General features: G+C 35.2%; 1 protein-coding gene across 1 annotated transcript in view; it reads left to right on the top strand.

Moving 5' to 3' along the window:
* PCDH17 (protocadherin 17) overlaps window positions 1–17,460 on the top strand; it is a 93,203-nt gene extending 75,743 nt beyond the window's left edge. The window contains exon 4 of the mRNA XM_065639750.1: window positions 16,634–17,460. Coding sequence (XP_065495822.1) covers window positions 16,634–17,316 — 683 coding nt within the window. The 3' untranslated portion in view covers window positions 17,317–17,460. The remainder of the gene's footprint in view (window positions 1–16,633) is intronic.
* Window positions 17,461–18,316: the final 856 nt, after the last annotated feature.

Here is an 18,316-nt window from a genome sequence, read left to right as displayed (position 1 = left end):
TATTACTACATTTTAAGATAATCACATGGCATGAGTTAAGGATTTTATCTATATTACAGATCTGTTCTCAGAAGACTTTACATTCCCCATTGCAGCCTTTGATAATTCAATTAGTCTCTCAAAAAGTTAGGAGTAGCTGATAAATTCACTTTAATGTTAAATCAAGTACCTCAGAAGATTTCTCTTAATATGATTGCTTCTCAGGGAGCTTAACTCTAGAGGTGATACCTCCCAAATGCAACTTTCTGCAAGGAATATGTGGGCCTTTGGAGCAGATTAAAAGAGCTGTCTGTTCAGGCAGAGCTTCTCACCGTTAATAAAGTTACTTCAGATCATGACAGCAATCTCATTCACTCAGATGCCTGTCCATCTAGTTTAATTTAATTTAATTGGCAGCCTTAGGTCCCTCCATGGAACAGATTCCGTGAATATGATGAATGATCCTGGGAACAGAGAATGTCATTAAACAAGCTGAATTTAACCCTTCCCTTTAAACTAAAAGTCTTTTGGGATTCCTGAATCCTATTGGCAAACATTGATTGCTGAATCACACTGTGTCTTTGGAGAATGCTAATATTACAATAATGCCAGTTCTGTTTGTCTGTCTCTAGGAAATGAACAAAAAATATGTTAGGCACAAAACATGAACAACAGGGTTTAGTGTGGTAAATAGATGCATGTCCCTGCAGAAATCAAATAGCAAAGCTGAGAGAGAAAAACTCATAACAAAATAATGCTACTTACTACTTAGAAACAGTTGGCCTTAATAGGCAGATTGTCATTGACCTTCTGTACAGGATTACAGTTTTGCTGGAAGGAAGACTCGAATTTTAGATGTATTCATCCATGTCATCAAAGATGCATGTTGTCATCATAGCCAGAGCAGGCTAAGTGTGACACTGAAGCTTAGAGAAAATGCTGTATTTTCCTCTCCAAAGGTAGAAAATAAAAGGTGACAGAAATATACATATCCCTCTCTGTGTGAAATGTTTTATTCTGTGCTTTTACTCCACTTTGATTTCCTGTTCGAAATTAAATAGGCAATTAAATTCAAGGATAACTTTTGCTGATTGTTTTATAAAACAAATTCCCACAGTAAGCAAAATAAGTTTATTACTTTCGATATGACTTTTTCAAAGAAAGATTGCAAACAAATTAATTTCTAATTAATTAATCCTAGGAAAATTTAGGGAAGGCACCTTATATAAACATTTAGATTTAATATACGATTTCTTCTTTGTTTTTTGACTTGGAAATCAGCCTTGCATAATAACGTCTTTTTATTCAGAGTGGTTAACCTATGAAAAAATCGCCCTTTGTTTTCCCATGCTAGTTTAATATTTTTTCATATAATTTTTTATTATGACTATTTTCATTTTAATAGCCCTTAGCTTTTTCTACCAAAAAGGTATGCTCTAAAACTGAAACTATCTACCCCAATATATGTTGTACCCCACTATATGTTGTCAATATTAGCCTTACTACTCTGTCTGATACGAGTCTGAAATATTTCTTGAAGTTATATAGGTGCAATGAACTGCAGATAAAAATGTGGAAGGCAGTTTGTAACATCAAGCTGCAATTGAATTTATTTGTATGTCATGTAGACCAATAGGCTGTTGTGGCTAAATGTAGCTGTGGTAATATATCATGGGAACATACGATAACACAGATGCACTCTACAGGATTATTGTCATTGGTTTTCCACTTGATTATGTGTAAAGAAAAAATAACTGCTAAATGAGTGTATCAGCTTTTCAGAGGACTGTGACTGATATTTTATGAATGAAGTTATTGACAATTTGGGGATCCTTATTTATCATCCCAGTTTGACTCTCTGAAAAATACCAATTTAACATTTTGAATTAAAAAGTACAAGCCAAATTTAAACTGAGAATTTACTTAAAGAAGGAATATTTGGGTTTATATTGGAAGCCACAGACTTAATGAATAGAAGAGCTTGATCCTACTCAACCTTTAAAATCAGAATTTTGAGATCAGAATTATTTTTGAGATGGGAATCAGTGACTGGTGGGAATTCCAGGTATGCTGCTCTCTATCAATAATTTTTATTTTGTCCTTGGAAAGGAAAGACGTGACACTCTATGATTTAATTTCAGACATCTCAGAAATAAATTAAATTCTGACTCCAAAATCCAAGGCTAGCAATTCTGTGTTCTCAGGACAGGCAGGTAGGCATGAAAAATCTGGTACATAAATAAGTACTGTGATTTGTGAAGCTCCCTTCATTTTATTTTCCTAGTTAATCAAAAGCTAAATGTATGCTTTGGTAATATTTGCAGAAGATCTGTAGGTCTGAATACATATAGATGAAAAGTAAAATTAGAATTTAGCATCTTTGCAAGGCATACAGTACTTTGCTGTGTTTATGATTGAGCTACATCGGTAAGCAAACAGAGCCTGAGATGCAAAAGCAAGGTATGGCTGGACAGAAAAGTTGGCAAGAAGGACGTTTGCTCTCATCCACCTCTGACTCCAAATTCCAGCAGGAGCTAGGATGATGTTCTCATCATACCTAATGTGCCAGCCTGCTCTGTAGACAAAATATAGTTGATCAGCTGATCTGGATTTCTCCTTCTAAGTGTCTGGGAAAAAAAAATAATTCTTATTAATTTTTAAAAGGCAAAACAAACAAAACCAAACAAATCAAAACAAAACAACGACAAAACCCCACTTCACACCGTGTCAAACATCTTGCTTGTGTAAAGGTACCAGCACTTATACATCAGCAAAGCCACTTCCTGCTACAGTTCTGACAAGAATTCATTTGAACCCAGAGCTGCAGCTCCAAGAAGGGAGTGGATCAGCTACAATTTGCCTCAGTGAAGAGCAGCAGATCCCAATATGTTCCTTTGGGCATTCAAAATGCAGCACTTCGAGACAAATTTTAATTGTGTAAAATAAGTAGATTGTCCTAAGCATGGTAGCTCAGTTTAGGGGAGAAAGAAGGGCGCTTTATTTTTGCAAGAAAAATAGCTCAGTGGAAAAATATGAGGAATCTTGATCTCACTAGATACTGAATGAATATTCTGTGGAAATCTCAGAAGTTATATGTGCACGTAATTACTAAGTTATTATTTTGCAAGGAGACAATTCTACCAATAGGAGGAAAATGTGCATTATGAGCACATCTTGGAAAAGGGGACTGACTTACACACCTATATCCCATCTACAATACTTTAGGGAAACAAAAACAGATAATTTGCTGAGTGCTGAAAAGCTTAAGACGACTAATAGGAAAAGCCAGACTGATGGGTATATATCACTAGCACAGAGATAACTTCAGGACATCAGCTCCATGTATCTTTGGTGAAGATGGTTTAGTTTTAAATAGTCCTGCAAGGAGCAAGGAATTGGAGTTGACGATCCTTATGTGCGGGTCTCTTCCAACTTGAGACATTCTGTGATTTTAAGACAGGAAGGCCCATCTGGGAGATGTTTTAGATCTGGAGCCTATCACCAACGTACTGAATGGTTGTTTAAATCCATCCATCTCCATTGCCTCTAGAGACAGCAGAAGAATTCTAGCCTAATTTTAATTGCCAGAAATTAGATTATGTGGCAATCTCTGTTTCGTGAAGGAGATTATTCTCTCTCTTATAGTTGCAGTTATGCATCTGATGAAATTAATATTCAGCATCTCACTCTACTTCCTGTTTGTTTGTATTTTTTTTTTCAGTCCCTTGATTGACAAGAACTCTCCCTTAAACAACAGAGTATATGGAAGCTCTCTCTGCTTTTCTTCCATGTTGCGGGACAGTAAAGCTTAAACAGGAGGGTTGAAAAAGCTGTGACCTGTCTTCATGCTCACTAGGATTTAGTGTGCATGGTAGGAGGAAATCAGGCTCTTCAGAAGACCTCGGCTGTAGGAATACTTTTTCACTGAATCCTAAATAGACTTACAGTTGCCCTAGGAAAGACTACAATTTACAGCCTTGCTTAAAGAACTAAATTTTAGTCAAAGAAACACCTGGTACATATTTCATTTTTGCTATCATGAATGACGTCAGATGTCAAATCTACAGCATTTTTTTAATCTTACTTTACAGGAACAACTCATTTATGTGTGTTTTCCCAATTAGAAGCATTTTTTTACTTTGCTGAGGGGGTTTGAGATGAACATTGACACAAAAGTCAAAATAACTTCAAAAGGCCTTCAATTTAGTATTAGTTCTATGCAGCTACCTCCATCTTTTAGAGTATTACTGTTCTGCGTGGTCTGTCTAGCCAAAGAAAAGGATTTGACATGCTCTTTGATCTTTTCAAAATATATTGCAATCTGAAATCAAGTGCTTTGCCTGAGTCTTGGCTTTGCTGGCAACAGTGAGCTGAATAATATACTAACATGTACAGCCCTTGTAATATCACCTGAAAAAAGAAAAAGACACATCTTCAGAATTGGTTCAGCTATGTCCGGCAAATGATTACATGCTCTGAAGTGCAATGTGGATAAAAGAGTGAGGATCAACAATCAAGAAAGAAAAAAAAAAGACAATAAATGGAAAAAATAATTCCAGCTAAAACAACCTTATTTGATTAAGAGGCTGTACAAAGTGCCAAATGTCATGCTAAGAAAAGAGCACCATCTCTGTTTAAAGTTATTCAGAAGGCAGAGCTAAAATACTTTGCTGATAGCCATAGTGCAGAGCTCTTTGCATATCTTGCCAATAACGCAAAAATAATTCTACAAAATCACATATATCCTTTCATTTATTTCTTTTGCATTAACCATCCAGGTTAGAGGTTTTTTATGTAGTAATACTGGGGACAATTAAGTCTGTTTAACACAGAGACAGATGCCAGATGTATGCATGTAACAGCTACAGAGGAAGCATATGCATAGTATCAACTCTACAAATAGTCGGGCTCCCTAGGCACTCGACAGTTTTGAAGCTAAGGGAGGGAATGTTTTTATGTTATAACATTTTCCCTTGGTGGTAGCAAATTAGCTGCCTTGTATCCATCTTCAATTGGCACTGCAGAGAGTCACTTGAGAGCTTACAAATAAGTTTAGAGCTCTGCTAAACTGCTTCTTAGATACCTGAGAAATGGGATACATAACATACATGTGGTGTAACAGGTGGACTTGAAAAACAAAAAAATTGATTTTTTTTTTCCCATAAAACAAGTTTTTCTTACCTTAATTCCTTACAGAATTTTTTCAAGATCAGACTGCTTTCAGATATGGTGCTTCACACACAATTTCTGTCTCCTTGGGAATTAAAGCAATTCTTTTTCTTAAGAACAAAGCAAAGCTACGTTTTTATTAGGAAACCCAAAAGCCATTTTTGAAAAACCATGCAGTAGATTTTTGGGCTCAGTTTTCTCTGCTTCCTGTTATCTCTGATACTAACAATTCAAGCCAATAATAACCGTACAGGTCTCTTGCCTTTTCTTTCCAATAGAACAAAAAGGCTGAGGGGGGGAACCCACTAAAAGCAAGTCATGGTGGAAAGAATATACGAACCTGTAAATCAAGTAAATATTAAAGTGATAAGTTCCAGTAAGTGAAAAGGTCTCTTTAAACACCCCACGTTGATCATGATCTATGTCTAGAACAGGTTTCACTGCATTTTATAGCATGTCTGCCCCACTTCTAGGGGTGTAGTATCTTCACCATCTCTACAACGATTTTCTTAAAAGAAACCAATCAATTGACACTGACTGACATATTCTGAATCCTTCAGCAGATTTAAAGGTAACAGCTGCATCTTTTATTTGCTTTCATAGAATGACAGAATCATAGGATGGGTTGAGTTGGAAGGGACCTTAAAGATCATCTGGTTCCAAACCCCTTGCCATAGGCAGGGACACCTTCTACTGGACCAGGTTGCTCAAAGCTCCATCCAGTCTGGCCTTGAAAGAACCTTTGCCAGAACCATGTTTAACTTATGCCTCATTGTTGGATTTCCTTTCTAGGAAAATCCTTTCTGCTCAGATAAATAGACTGAAGGTACAGCTAAGAGATATTATCCTGACTGCTTCTTAGTGGATGGTGATGTTTGTAACTTGCTTTTAAATCTATTTTCAGTAGTAAAATACAGTTTTTTATGAGAATGTGGCTCAGACAAGGGGTTGCTAGAGACCAGAAAAATAGCTTCTAACAGTTAGCCGCCTTAAAAAGCGAAGATACTAGTGAAAACAATGAACACATAATGACAATATCTTTGGAAATAGTTGCCAAATTACCAATTTTTTTCATAAAGATATGTTTTGTCAAATCACGGTACTGCAACATCAATACAGAAGTTGAAGCTATAACAAATGCAAAGACGACAAGCAAAAAGATGACTCTCAGTTGAGCATTTCAGCTGCTGCTGCCACAAAAAAAATGTTACTAATAGGACAGATTTTCTTTATTATTGTTGGTAATATCTATAATCCCCTCTATCCTTGATATATAAGAAAGAGACCTGGAACTTAAGGTTATTGATGAAGAATCTGGGGAAAGGGAGATGTCAATATTCTGAAGTCATCTTCAGTAAGTGCCTTTCAGAAATTCATTTACGGTTCATCGAGGACCTGAAAATATTTTATTTAATCTGTGTACATGTACAATTCTTTTTGCCAAACTAGTTATATTTAGAGAGTCAGATTTCAAAAAGACATCCTGAATTATTCTTTCTGATTGATCTAATTGGAGCACTATCCAGGCAGAAAGCTAAGTAGGATAGCATTATGAAACTCAAATTCCTGAGAGTATGCGGGTGCTTCATAAATTGGCATAGGGGTAATCCCATTCCGCAAATCTCTTTTGAAGGTGATAATAAAACATAACATCAGCAATCCACTAAACAATAGTCTGGGGCACCATCTAATCAAACAATAATGAATATGCTACTTATCATAGCATAGGGGAGACTATATGAAACTCTTAAATACTTTCTTTTTTCTAAGATATTTCTGTATCTGTATGTCTGAGAGTTCCTTAAGACAACTGGACAATTTAAGGGTTTCTCTGAGAGCAGCATAATGAAAAGTGTTCTTCCTCCTGTTCTATAGGATGCATTGTACCTTCCAGGAAGCCCAAAATATATGACCTGTATACAACATCAACCTCTTGAAGTAGAGAATGATACCCAGCAGGCTTTTCCATCTATCAGTGTAAAACAGACATGGTCTCATTATGTCTGGTAAAGGAGATTTTGAATGTAAATCCAGGCATGCTGGCAGGAGTGTGGAAGAAACTACTCTCTTTCACCAAATTGGACAGATTTTGGATGGTTCATCATCCATATAGCCTTTAGACATTTTTCATGAGACCTTGTCAAGGAAAACAGATAGCATTTGAAAAGCTTTACTGCATTGATTCTGTTTTGGACAAAATCATGTTCCTACACCAAACCTGACAGACTTCCATACATGAGAGTCTACCTATAGTCAGGTTGTAAACAGAGACATCAGAAGGACATAGAAAGAGATTTCTTCAAAAGCATATCACATACCCTTCCTCAGTGGTACTGTCATCACTCAGTGTCTGTAAACAAGTTGTCATATCTAAATCTGAGACAAGCTTACAAAGCGAAAAGCTTGGTGCCTTCTAATTGAAGATTTATATACTGAGATAATTGGCAACTGGTGAGGAAGGCTCAGTGGTGTAATATATAGCTAATCGTTGGTGGCTTGATGGTGTGACAGATGGGGAGAGCTTCTTTAAATTATGGAGCTTTTATACTGGTATTTTCAGGAAATGTCAACAGCATGATTACATTTTCATTAATGTTGTCTTTCCTTCCCATTCATTGTTTTTGTTAGTCATAATCACTTGTTACTTCTTGTCTCTAACTGTACAATTTATTAATATTTGTATAGGATGCTGCACAATGGGCCTGGTTAATGACTAGATTCCTAAACATCGCTATAATACAATATACAGTGTTAGTATTTACTAAATATTACAAATTATATATGGAAATTATTGCTATTATAATTCTGACTAGCTCACAATAAAGTTAGTAAAAAAATAATGTGAATATCTTGCAAATTCTGCAAACGGTTATGCAAATTCTGCAAAAGATTACACAAATTCAATTAGGTTTCAAATTCGAGTCATTCCATTTTTAGGTGCCAGTACTGAAACAACCCCACTGTAAAATTTGTAGAAATGCCTTCATCAAGAGTAGGAAAATGTGTTATATTAAAAATGTTCTTTCTATCTGATCTACAAGCCTATTCTGTTCTGTTAATTACTGCAGTTTTGTTTCTCTTCTTTTCCAGGAAGCAGCTTTTGGGCTCTGCAACAAAGATTTACTGTTTTAAACTATGAATATGTCAGATTACTAAAGTTTCCCTGTAGCTTCTCAGCTAAGTGCAGGGCTGGCATAGCTAGCCCTTGTACTTTTCCTCCCTGCACCCCTGGGCTAGGAAGAGTTTTTTATGATGGGATGGGGAAAAGGCCAATATATCTTTTCATGACTGTCATATGGTCTTTTTACTGCAAATTGGAGTAGGTGCCAGTCTGATTTACGGGCAAATATTGGAAACCAAAACCGAGCATCCATTTTCAGCCTCTCCTCTTTCTCCACTGATAGGAAGAAATGAGACACCTTTTTTACTAGTCAGACATTTTCAGCTCACTGCCAACTATAAACTTTTGTGTTTGTTCCTTTGAGAAGCATAGTGAAAAATTTCAAGGTTTGTGAGCTATGCCTGGGCCACAGACAGAAATTGTTTTTCTGCTGTGGAAGTTTTGACATTGTTGTGAATTTTGGAAGCAGAGCCTATCCCTGTCTGTGACTCACAGGTCTGATTTGCCTCCAGAACAGCAAGGCAGAGGCCAAAGACCCATTGTTGGGATCTGTGGACCAGCCCGCTGTGAGGATGGAAAATTTTCAGGTAACAGAAATGTTTTCTTGCTCTTATGCTGTCTTTAAATAAAAATATGTGATTGCCATGAAGTTGTAGACATGAATTTAAAGCATATTTCCATAAGAAAAATGTTAAATGTTCTGTAGTGCTGCATGCAACCCTGCAATATTCCTCTAATATTTATGGTTTGGGACAAATATGAACTAGAATTATTAATAAACCTATAGACCTCGCAGTTTTTTGTTGTTTTTCAAGTGGTTTATGCCATGTTAATATATAAAATATATATATATTCTTTATCCTGTGTCCAGAAAACAAGCAAACAAACAAAAAAACACAAACAAAACTGCAGAAACCAAAGAGAATTATCAGCCTCAGCAGCTTGCAGTTGTAATCTGGAATCATAGAATCATTTAGGTTTGAAAAGACCTTTAAGACCATCAAGTCCAACCATTAACCTAACACTGTCAAGTCCATCACTAAAACATGTCCCTAAGCACTTTAACTACCTTTTAAATACCTGCAGGGAAGGTGACTCAACTGTTCAACCGCTTCCCTGAGCAGCCTGTTCCAAGGCTTGACAACTCTTTTGGTGAAGAAATTTTTCTTAATATCCAGTCTAAACCTCCCCTTATCAGGAAGAGACCAGGAGATCCAAGAGGTTTAAAAAAGTGCAGTACATTCTCATTTTACTGCCAGTCATTTTACTAATCTGAGCTACATAATTGCTTTGCCTAACTGAAAGGAGCCTTTAAACAGACAAGCCAATACAAATAATCAGATTGGAGACAGCCCTGTTTAATAACAGCAAGCATGTGTATAGAAGTATTTGTTTACCTCTGCTCATTTATGTCAAAATCAATTGTAATTAAACAGGAATCCAACCACAGAAGTAGTACTTTAGCTGATTGTTCTCATCAGAAGTGTCATATAGGCCCAGTGTTCGGGACATGTCAAAGCAGCCCACTATTTTTCTCCTGCAATAAATACCTACTTAGAGTATGTTCAGTTCTTTAATAAAGGATATTGCCTATCTTAAATAAGAAAGACACCATTTCATATGAATTCTGGGAGGTTTTTCTGGTCATATTACAGGAATTACTGAAGTTCTGAAAGGCGGAATTATTTATATTCTCTATTAGACACTAGATGCCATTTATTGTGCATCTCTTTACACATATGTACAGAAAACACAGATCTTTCATATCTACTCAAGGTAGATATGTAAAACATACCTTATTTTACTAGTCTATAGCAATTACTGGTTTTGTTTTGTTTGTTTGTTTGTGTTTATGTGGTGTGTTTGTGGTTAGACCAGAGAAATATAAGCTACAGAGAATTCTACACCTTGTTTCATTATTGAGTGAATTCTAAGTGGTAATATTTTCAATAATGAACACAAATTCACAACATCAAGGGTGAAATGAATCTATTTCATAGGGAAGTCAGTGTGAACTCCATCCATGCATTCAAAGGCAGATTTTTTTTCTTTGTAGTGTGAAGCAAGGGTCAGAAAACATGTGCATTACTGTTCGTTCTGTTATGTAATGAAGAATAGAGCATTTCAAGAGCGAAGGTAGATAGTATCAGCAGTGTGAAACTACAAGCTTCAAAAGAAGATGACATATATTTCAGAAGGGGTCCTCCAGTGTATTTTTCATTTTGAGTTGTTAGTTGAAAACTGTTTCAGTCACCTGAGTCAGACAGTGAGCCATGCCTGACAATTAATTTTTTTTGGCTTCTATATTCATAGAAAAGAAAAAAAAAGTCAATTAGAAGGAAGTGTTTATGCAATAATAAAAACTAGGCATCACCTACTGAAAGAGAAAAAAAGAATAAATTTCTGAAAGATAGCCTAACATATCCTGGGACAATAAAAAAATGACAAAACCTACTGACATTTAAAAATATTCAGCGTTATTCATGTACTTATCTAGCCACATTCTTATTTAGCCTTCATCAATGAACATATGGTAACACTAAGCTACTATTTTTTTAATATTTTGTGAGTAAAACATTCTTAGATGAGAATGTACTTGAATGCCCACTTACCAGATCAAATCTTATAAATTATAATGATCCAAAATCTGTCTGCCTTGTTTAACTTCAAATACAAATTGATAATAACTTTTGCAAGTTTTGGGAGGAATACGATTGTTTAGGTCTAGGTCTAGGTCTAGGTATATGTTCAGACTTGAGTATAGAAGAAACCAGACTTTAAATATATGTGTGCATACATATATTTACATAAATATATATATAAATGCATATATATATATATACATATGTTTGAAGTCTGATTTCCCCTGTGCAGAAGCCTGGACATTTACTATTTCATTATATGGAGTACTTTGATGCAAAGCCTATTGTTCATCAACTTACAAACACCATACATGAAATATTTCTTGAAAATGATTGCATGCTGATGTTTTATGTACATGTATTGTTTACTGTTTATTGTTTTCTGCTTTGTGTGTGCATGGGTAATTCATATGATTATTTTAAATAATTAAGGTCCAATTAAATTAGAAAGAAACATTGTATTTAATAACTCAGTTTGGCTACATTGAGTCACCATTTAAAAAAAATTATTGAGTTTCTTCTTTGTTATCATTATGCAAATTTTGTATAATTAGTGAGTCAAACTAAGATATTTCAGTTTTAGCCATTGAAAGAAGCCAGCTATCTAAGCATTAATTAATTAACTTTATAGTGCAATATGTTTAGGGCAAAATCAGTACCCATATTTAATTCTGTTCAAAATATTTATGAGGAAAGCATAGGAAATTAAAGATAGCACAATAAAGATATCTTTTGCTTTAAGTTTGCTACAGAAAGCAAATGTTGAATATAGCTCCTCTAATAATGTAGAATAAAATATGTAAGATACGACTTATATTGCATCAAAACACAGACCTTGCATTGCATTCTATATGCTGCCGACATAACTTGCATCCTACACCATCTTAAATTTCTATTCAGTATACATTTCCTATCTAGATGACTTGTTTCCACATAGCTTGTTTCCTTTTCTTTCTATGACTGATAATTTAGCAGTTCTATTTTAGTGTATGTTCTCCCCTAATGGATAAAGCACTTCTGACTGTTTACCCTTAAAGCTCCAGAGAGTTAGTGAAACCTCTAGGCTGCTTCTGTTTATTGTACACACTTGCACTGTTAAGGGTTTATTTTCAACAGGAGGGAGACAAGTATAGAGATAAAGACCAATGGTGCATATCACTGTACCAGCACATCTTGCTGTACAGCAAAGTGTATGACCTATTTTACATATATATATTTATATATTTACCTTTAAATTGATTCTATTTTCTCATATATACTAATTTGGCCCTTGGTGGTGATAGTTCACTTTGTGTTTATAGTTTCTGCTGCTAGTACAAAAGTGTCCATTCGATTTTCTTCACTGTCTGCTAGCTGTAGCAGTCAAAATTACAGGCTAATGGTGAGACAAGTAGCTTACAATATGTGATAATCAATACTCAAAATCCATTTCCTATGATGTGACATAAAAGACTGAAGTGAAAAGACACAGATTTTCAAGACTGGAGCAACAAAGCTCATGTGATGCAGGTGATTTTCACTTCAAGGTCATTCAGTATTTGTTTCTTCCTCTTTTTTTGGCTTCATATTTAATTCAGTCACTTCTAGGATGCCTAGGGAGCAGAAATGGAAAGTTAGTCGATACTGTGAGTATGAATGCAAGTATAAAACATGCTTTAGTAAATGCAGGAAATGAGAATGAGAAGAAAGATATGGCATGCAATATATATAATATATATATGCTGTGTGATATATTTCTCTTTTACTTAAGAGATTGCCAAGCAAACTTTGTATTTTTCTCGGCAGTAATGAATAACGTAAATACTGTGTAAGAGTTGTCCTCATACCCAGTGTATGTGTATACATGTACATAAAACCAAAGAATTTAAAATCTTAGAACATAACTTGGTTCTAACAAAATTAACTTAATCAGCCTTGAAAATCTCAAAGCATAGGTTTTGCACAGTACTGAATACCTGGTGTAGTTAACTTAATTCCAGTGGCTGAGAACTTCTCTGATCATTACTTTTCATCTAAAGTGAGTTCTTTTCAATTTCAGTTCAGGGAATAATTTTATTATTTTTTTTAAACAAATACAGGTCAGTCACATTTTAGAATAAGAGACAACATCAGAATAGAATTTCCTGATATATATATGTCATGTGCATATATATGTTGTAAATGTAGATAGCAGAGAATCGTATATAAATATATGAACACTTATTTAATGTATTTTAATATAGCATGACACAGACCTATTAACTGAAAAACAGGAAAAGCTTCCCTTCTCAGATGGTCTTTTTGTGGTTTAATGAATAGGCTGTAATGTATTGAAATCTTCCCAGTTGCATTCACTCATGGTCTCCCAGTACACTATCAGGTTTTGACACATTAAATATGGTTAGACAGTTTTATAGGAAGTGCTTTTTTTACAGATGATTGATTGTTTAGGGAAACCTTTAAAAGTGTGAGAAAACAGTGTTGCCATGAATTCCATATAAGAGAAAAATAATTTTGGATATGGTTAAACAAAATCCTAAATAAAACACCCTGTATTTCTCCTTATTCTGTAGGTCAAATTTTAAAACTAAAGGCTGAGCTTTCCAGAAGTCCACTCCGTAAGATTAGGAGGAAGTGAAAAGTAACTAAATTAATGAATAGAAAGCATTTGAAAAATTTAAAGTTCTAGAATTAACATTGAAAGGGCTGCGCTTGGGGAATTTTTTGTTTAATTATGTCTGTTGGATTTTTGTGATAAAGCATAATCAAACCTGGCTAGTATTAACTATTGCCAATCCCATGGAAACTTGTAACTTTCCTTTCCAATGCTGTTGCCCCAATGCCTTTTAATATATTTTGATTTGGTTTGTTTTGTAGAGTTTTATGATTTCTTTCCTTTGAGAGGGAGTGAGAGTAGCCATTTCACTTGCCTGTTTTAAGTAGCAGCTGTTTGATGCTGTGGAAGATCTGGAAAACTAGATACAGAGAAGTTTAGTGGAGGTGGACTAATGGGTGGAATAAGGTATATTGCAATGTCCTTTATTTGTATGGCTCCCGTTTCATTAAGCAACTGTCACCACATGTTTTATGACTATGATGCATGCAAATGCCACCTCATTCAAGTGACGTAAAATAAAACACTGTAAACTTAAATGTCCTCTTTATACTCTTCCCAGTTTTCTCACTGTCTTACAGTCCCAGGGTTGAGGTTGTCTTTTATTCTTGCTTTTCATTATGATAATTCTAATTTTTCTTATACACTAAAACCAGCATGCACCTTAGTTTTCATTAAAGGTCATAGAATCCTAAAACGATTTGGCTTGGAAGAGACCTTGAAAGATCAGCTAGTCCAACCCCCCGTGCCACAGGCAGGAATATCTTTCACTAGATCAGGTTGCTTAAAGCCCTGTCCAACCTGATTTTTAAATCTCCCAATGATGGGTCATCCACAACTTCTCTGGAAAATCTCTTCCAGTGTCTCACCACCCTCATATTAAAGATTTTCTTCCTCACCAGGCTTAGATTTTAAACTATTCAAGGAAGAGAGCTTGTAATCAGAATTACACTTTTTCACAGAACTGTATCATTAACAAGTATCGGTTCTGAGTAAATTATCTCACTCTGACTTAACTGATCATTGTGACATAACACAATTTTATTTAAATTTAATTCACATTTATTAATGTATTTTTTGGAAATGTGGACAGTCAAAGCTGTTTGCACTATTGGATTCTCATTGCTCACCTTCAGCGTTTCTTCTGTGTCAGATTTCTGCAGTGCAATGCTCCATGAATCTAGTGACAATATTAAAAGATTACTAGGAATTTATTTTCTAATCTAGGAAGATGATAATCACTTAGTTTTTCCATGTCTTTGGGCAAACAAGTTTGTTTTACTTTTCTGAAGACCTGTTGTGCAGGTCTCTGTGTGTGTGTTTCATCCTTACATTTAAAGGTATACTCATAGTTTTTTGTCTAACTGGAATTCTGGGCATTTCTAAAATACTAAGTTAATCAAATAAAATGAATATTTGAACCCATCTGCCTATTTTGTGAAATAAAATGCCTAATAGTTAAAGACCAGTGTATAGCTGATTGAAACCTAGACATGATAAAAGGATTTATTCTATTAGTATTGACCGTAGAGTACTGAAGAGAGGAGAAAAAAGGAAAGGAAAGGAAAGGAAAGGAAAGGAAAGGAAAGGAAAGGAAAGGAAAGGAAAGGAAAGGAAAGGAAAGGAAAGGAAAGGAAAGGAAAGGAAAGGAAAGGAAAGGAAAGGAAAGGAAAGGAAAGGAAAGGAAAGGAGAGGAGAGGAGAGGAGAGGAAAAGAAAAGAAAGGAAAGGAAAGGAAAGGAAAGGAAAGGAAAGGAGAGGAGAGGAGAGGAGAGGAGAGGAAAAGAAAAGAAAGGAAAGGAAAGGAAAGGAAAGGAAAGGAGAAAAGGAAAGGAAAGAAAAGGAAAGAAAAGGAAAGGAAAGGAAAGAAAAGGAAAGGAAAGAAAAGGAAAGGAAAGAAAAGGAAAGAAAAGAAGAAAAGAAAAGAAAAAGAAAAGAAAAGAAAAGAAAAGAAAAGAAAAGAAAAGAAAAGAAAAGAAAAGAAAAGAAAAGAAAAGAAAAGAAAAGAAAAGAAAAGAAAAGAAAAGAAAAGAAAAGAAAAGAAAAGAAAAGAAAGCGACTTGGATCAGAGTTATGCTTTTTCTAAAAAACAGATTTAAGGGCTATTTCTGGAATTTTCCTGATCCTTGTCAGTGGGTTAGAGTCATGCGTAGAGTTAAAAACTGGTAAATGGTAGCCTAAACATATTCTATTAGTGTAAAGTGACAGACAAGGTAAGGTTTTTTAAAGAACAAAGTTTTATTTATCTCTGAATTTTGGAACAGGAAGTAGCAAAATTTATGTTCTGAAAATGCAGTGAATAAAAAAATCTTATTTACCTATATTCTTTGAAATAAATAAGAATATAAAAATACTATCTGAAAACATCAGTTCAAATAGTGTGTCACGGTTTGTCATTCTTCCAAATTGTGTGTATTGAGCAAATCCATTTTCACTTACTTGCACTAAAACAAAAAAGGGGAAAACTGATTGCGTGATACATACTCATGTCTTATAAAATTGCAATATGCACTTTTTGACAAGCTTATATTTAATGCATACTGATGGAAAATTCTAGTTCTCTGTTCTCAGCAGGAAAAGTAGGGGTTTTAAGAAAACCTTTTTATTTTGTGACTGTCACAAAACATAACAATTATAGACAAAATGGAGGTGACAAAAATGAAAAGCCAGCTTGCTGATTTTTATGAAGTGTTTGTATTTCCAGAAAGGCAGTCATTGCTCAGTTATTTGATTTGAAAAATTAATCCTGATAATGCCTTTTGAGTTCCTTAAGTACTGTTCACTCTTTTCTGGCGTGAATTTTACAGAACAAAGCCTAACAGATTTCTACAGCAGATTAGTTTACAGATGAAGCTCAATTCCACTGAGAATGATTCTCTAATGACTCCTTTAGATTTCCATTGGGCTGTGTGAATGCTTTAATACCCAGAGAACAAAGTTCAATAAATCTATTGTCTCAACTAGCAGGTTTATGCAATCTTTCTGAAATATTTTAATTATAGCTTCTTCTTTTTCTCTGTAATTAAGAAACCAGAAGTCGAGTAAGCCCATTTCATGTTGATCATAGCCTATCCATTAAAGAAATCCACATATAATTAGAGTTTTTTCTCTTTCTCCCTTTGTTTTACAGAGCAAGAAGAATGTGTTAACTGCACAGATGAATGCAGAGTGCTTGGTCATTCTGACAGGTGTTGGATGCCACAGTTCCCTGCAGCCAGTCAGGCTGAGAATGCAGATTATCGCACAAATCTCTTTGTACCCACAGTTGAAGCTAACGTTGAGACTGAGACATACGAAACTGTGAATCCTACTGGGAAAAAGACTTTTTGTACATTTGGGAAAGACAAGAGAGAGCACACTATTCTCATTGCCAATGTCAAACCTTACTTAAAAGCCAAACGTGCCCTGAGTCCTCTGCTTCAGGAGGTTCCCTCAGCATCGAGCAGCCCAACCAAGACATGCATTGAGCCTTGCACCTCAACAAAAGGACCACTGGATGGTTGTGAAGTGAAATCAGGAGCCTTGGCTGAACCAAGCAGCCAGTACTTGTCAACTGACAGTCAGTATCTATCGCCTAGTAAACAGTCAAAAGACACTCCCTTCGTTGCATCAGATCAGATGGCTAGGGCCTTTGCAGATGTGCATTCCCGAGTGAGCCGAGACTCGAGTGAGATGGACTCTGTTCTGGAGCAGTTAGACCGTTCAGCCCGGGATCTAGGCAGGGAGTCGGTGGATGCCGAGGAAGTTGTAAGAGAAATAGACAAGCTCTTGCAGGACTGTCGGGGAAGTGACCCTGTGGCCGTCAGAAAGTGAGGGGGAAAATAAAGACAGGCTGGCAGTTACGTTCCTCTTCTGCTGATTAAAAGTAAATAAATAAATAAATCCCCTGTTTGTAACAGATTTACAGGAATGAAGGAAGACCTATGCTGCTTTAAGGCTTTTAGTGAACATCTGAAGTGCCCACGAGTATGTTCTTTTCACTGCTCTTTCTTTTTGACAGATAACACTGGTTTCATTTTGACCAAACTTTCATTAGGACAGAGTCAAGTACACTAAGAACAAAACAAAAGAAGGAAAGACGGTGCCATTTTGACAATCTGATAGGAAGGTGGGAGAAAGGTGGAATGGAAATACGTCTGATACTTAAAGACTGTCCTCAACAGCTGATGCTGACTTTACTGTTTACGTATAAACCCCAAGAAAAACAGGGTTGAATAATTCTGATCTGTGGTGAGTTTCCAGCAGTCACCACAGACTTCTACTGAAAGTCCTAAAAAGAGTTCCTGTAGTAGTCCAAGCGACACCAAACATTAACATTCATTTGTGGTAAACATTTATGTACAAAGTTATCTGCCACAAATATGAAAAAAAAAAAAAAAGAACAAGAAAACAACAACAAAAAAACCATTCCAGATCATTATTCAACAAGACATATCCTGATCATTCGTAGAACACTTCATATCATATTAAGGTTAAATGTAAAATGATATAGTCCATCTTGTCCTGCACACACATGAACTAATTCACTTGATAAAAAGAAAAGAAGATTTTAATATCTCTTTAGCATTTTAGTGTCCAACAAAACTATAAATAGTTAGTGGTAAGTTTAAAAAAACCTGAAGTAAAATAAAGTTTGAAAAAAATGTTACCTTTAAGGGTAATACACAAAAGAAATTAACATTATTAACACTTTTTTATTCATTTGTGGACACTAAAATAGCTCAGGAAAGTGAAAATGTCTTAGACATCCACACAAATCACATGATCATTTAAATGTGCAAATGTAAGAAGATTCAGTGTGTTTACATCAAAT

The sequence above is a fragment of the Caloenas nicobarica genome, chromosome 1 (assembly GCF_036013445.1).
Source record: "Caloenas nicobarica isolate bCalNic1 chromosome 1, bCalNic1.hap1, whole genome shotgun sequence".
Lineage (NCBI taxonomy): Eukaryota > Metazoa > Chordata > Aves > Columbiformes > Columbidae > Caloenas > Caloenas nicobarica.
Note: the sequence above shows the minus strand (reverse complement) of the source record. Positions and strands in the feature narration are given on the sequence as shown.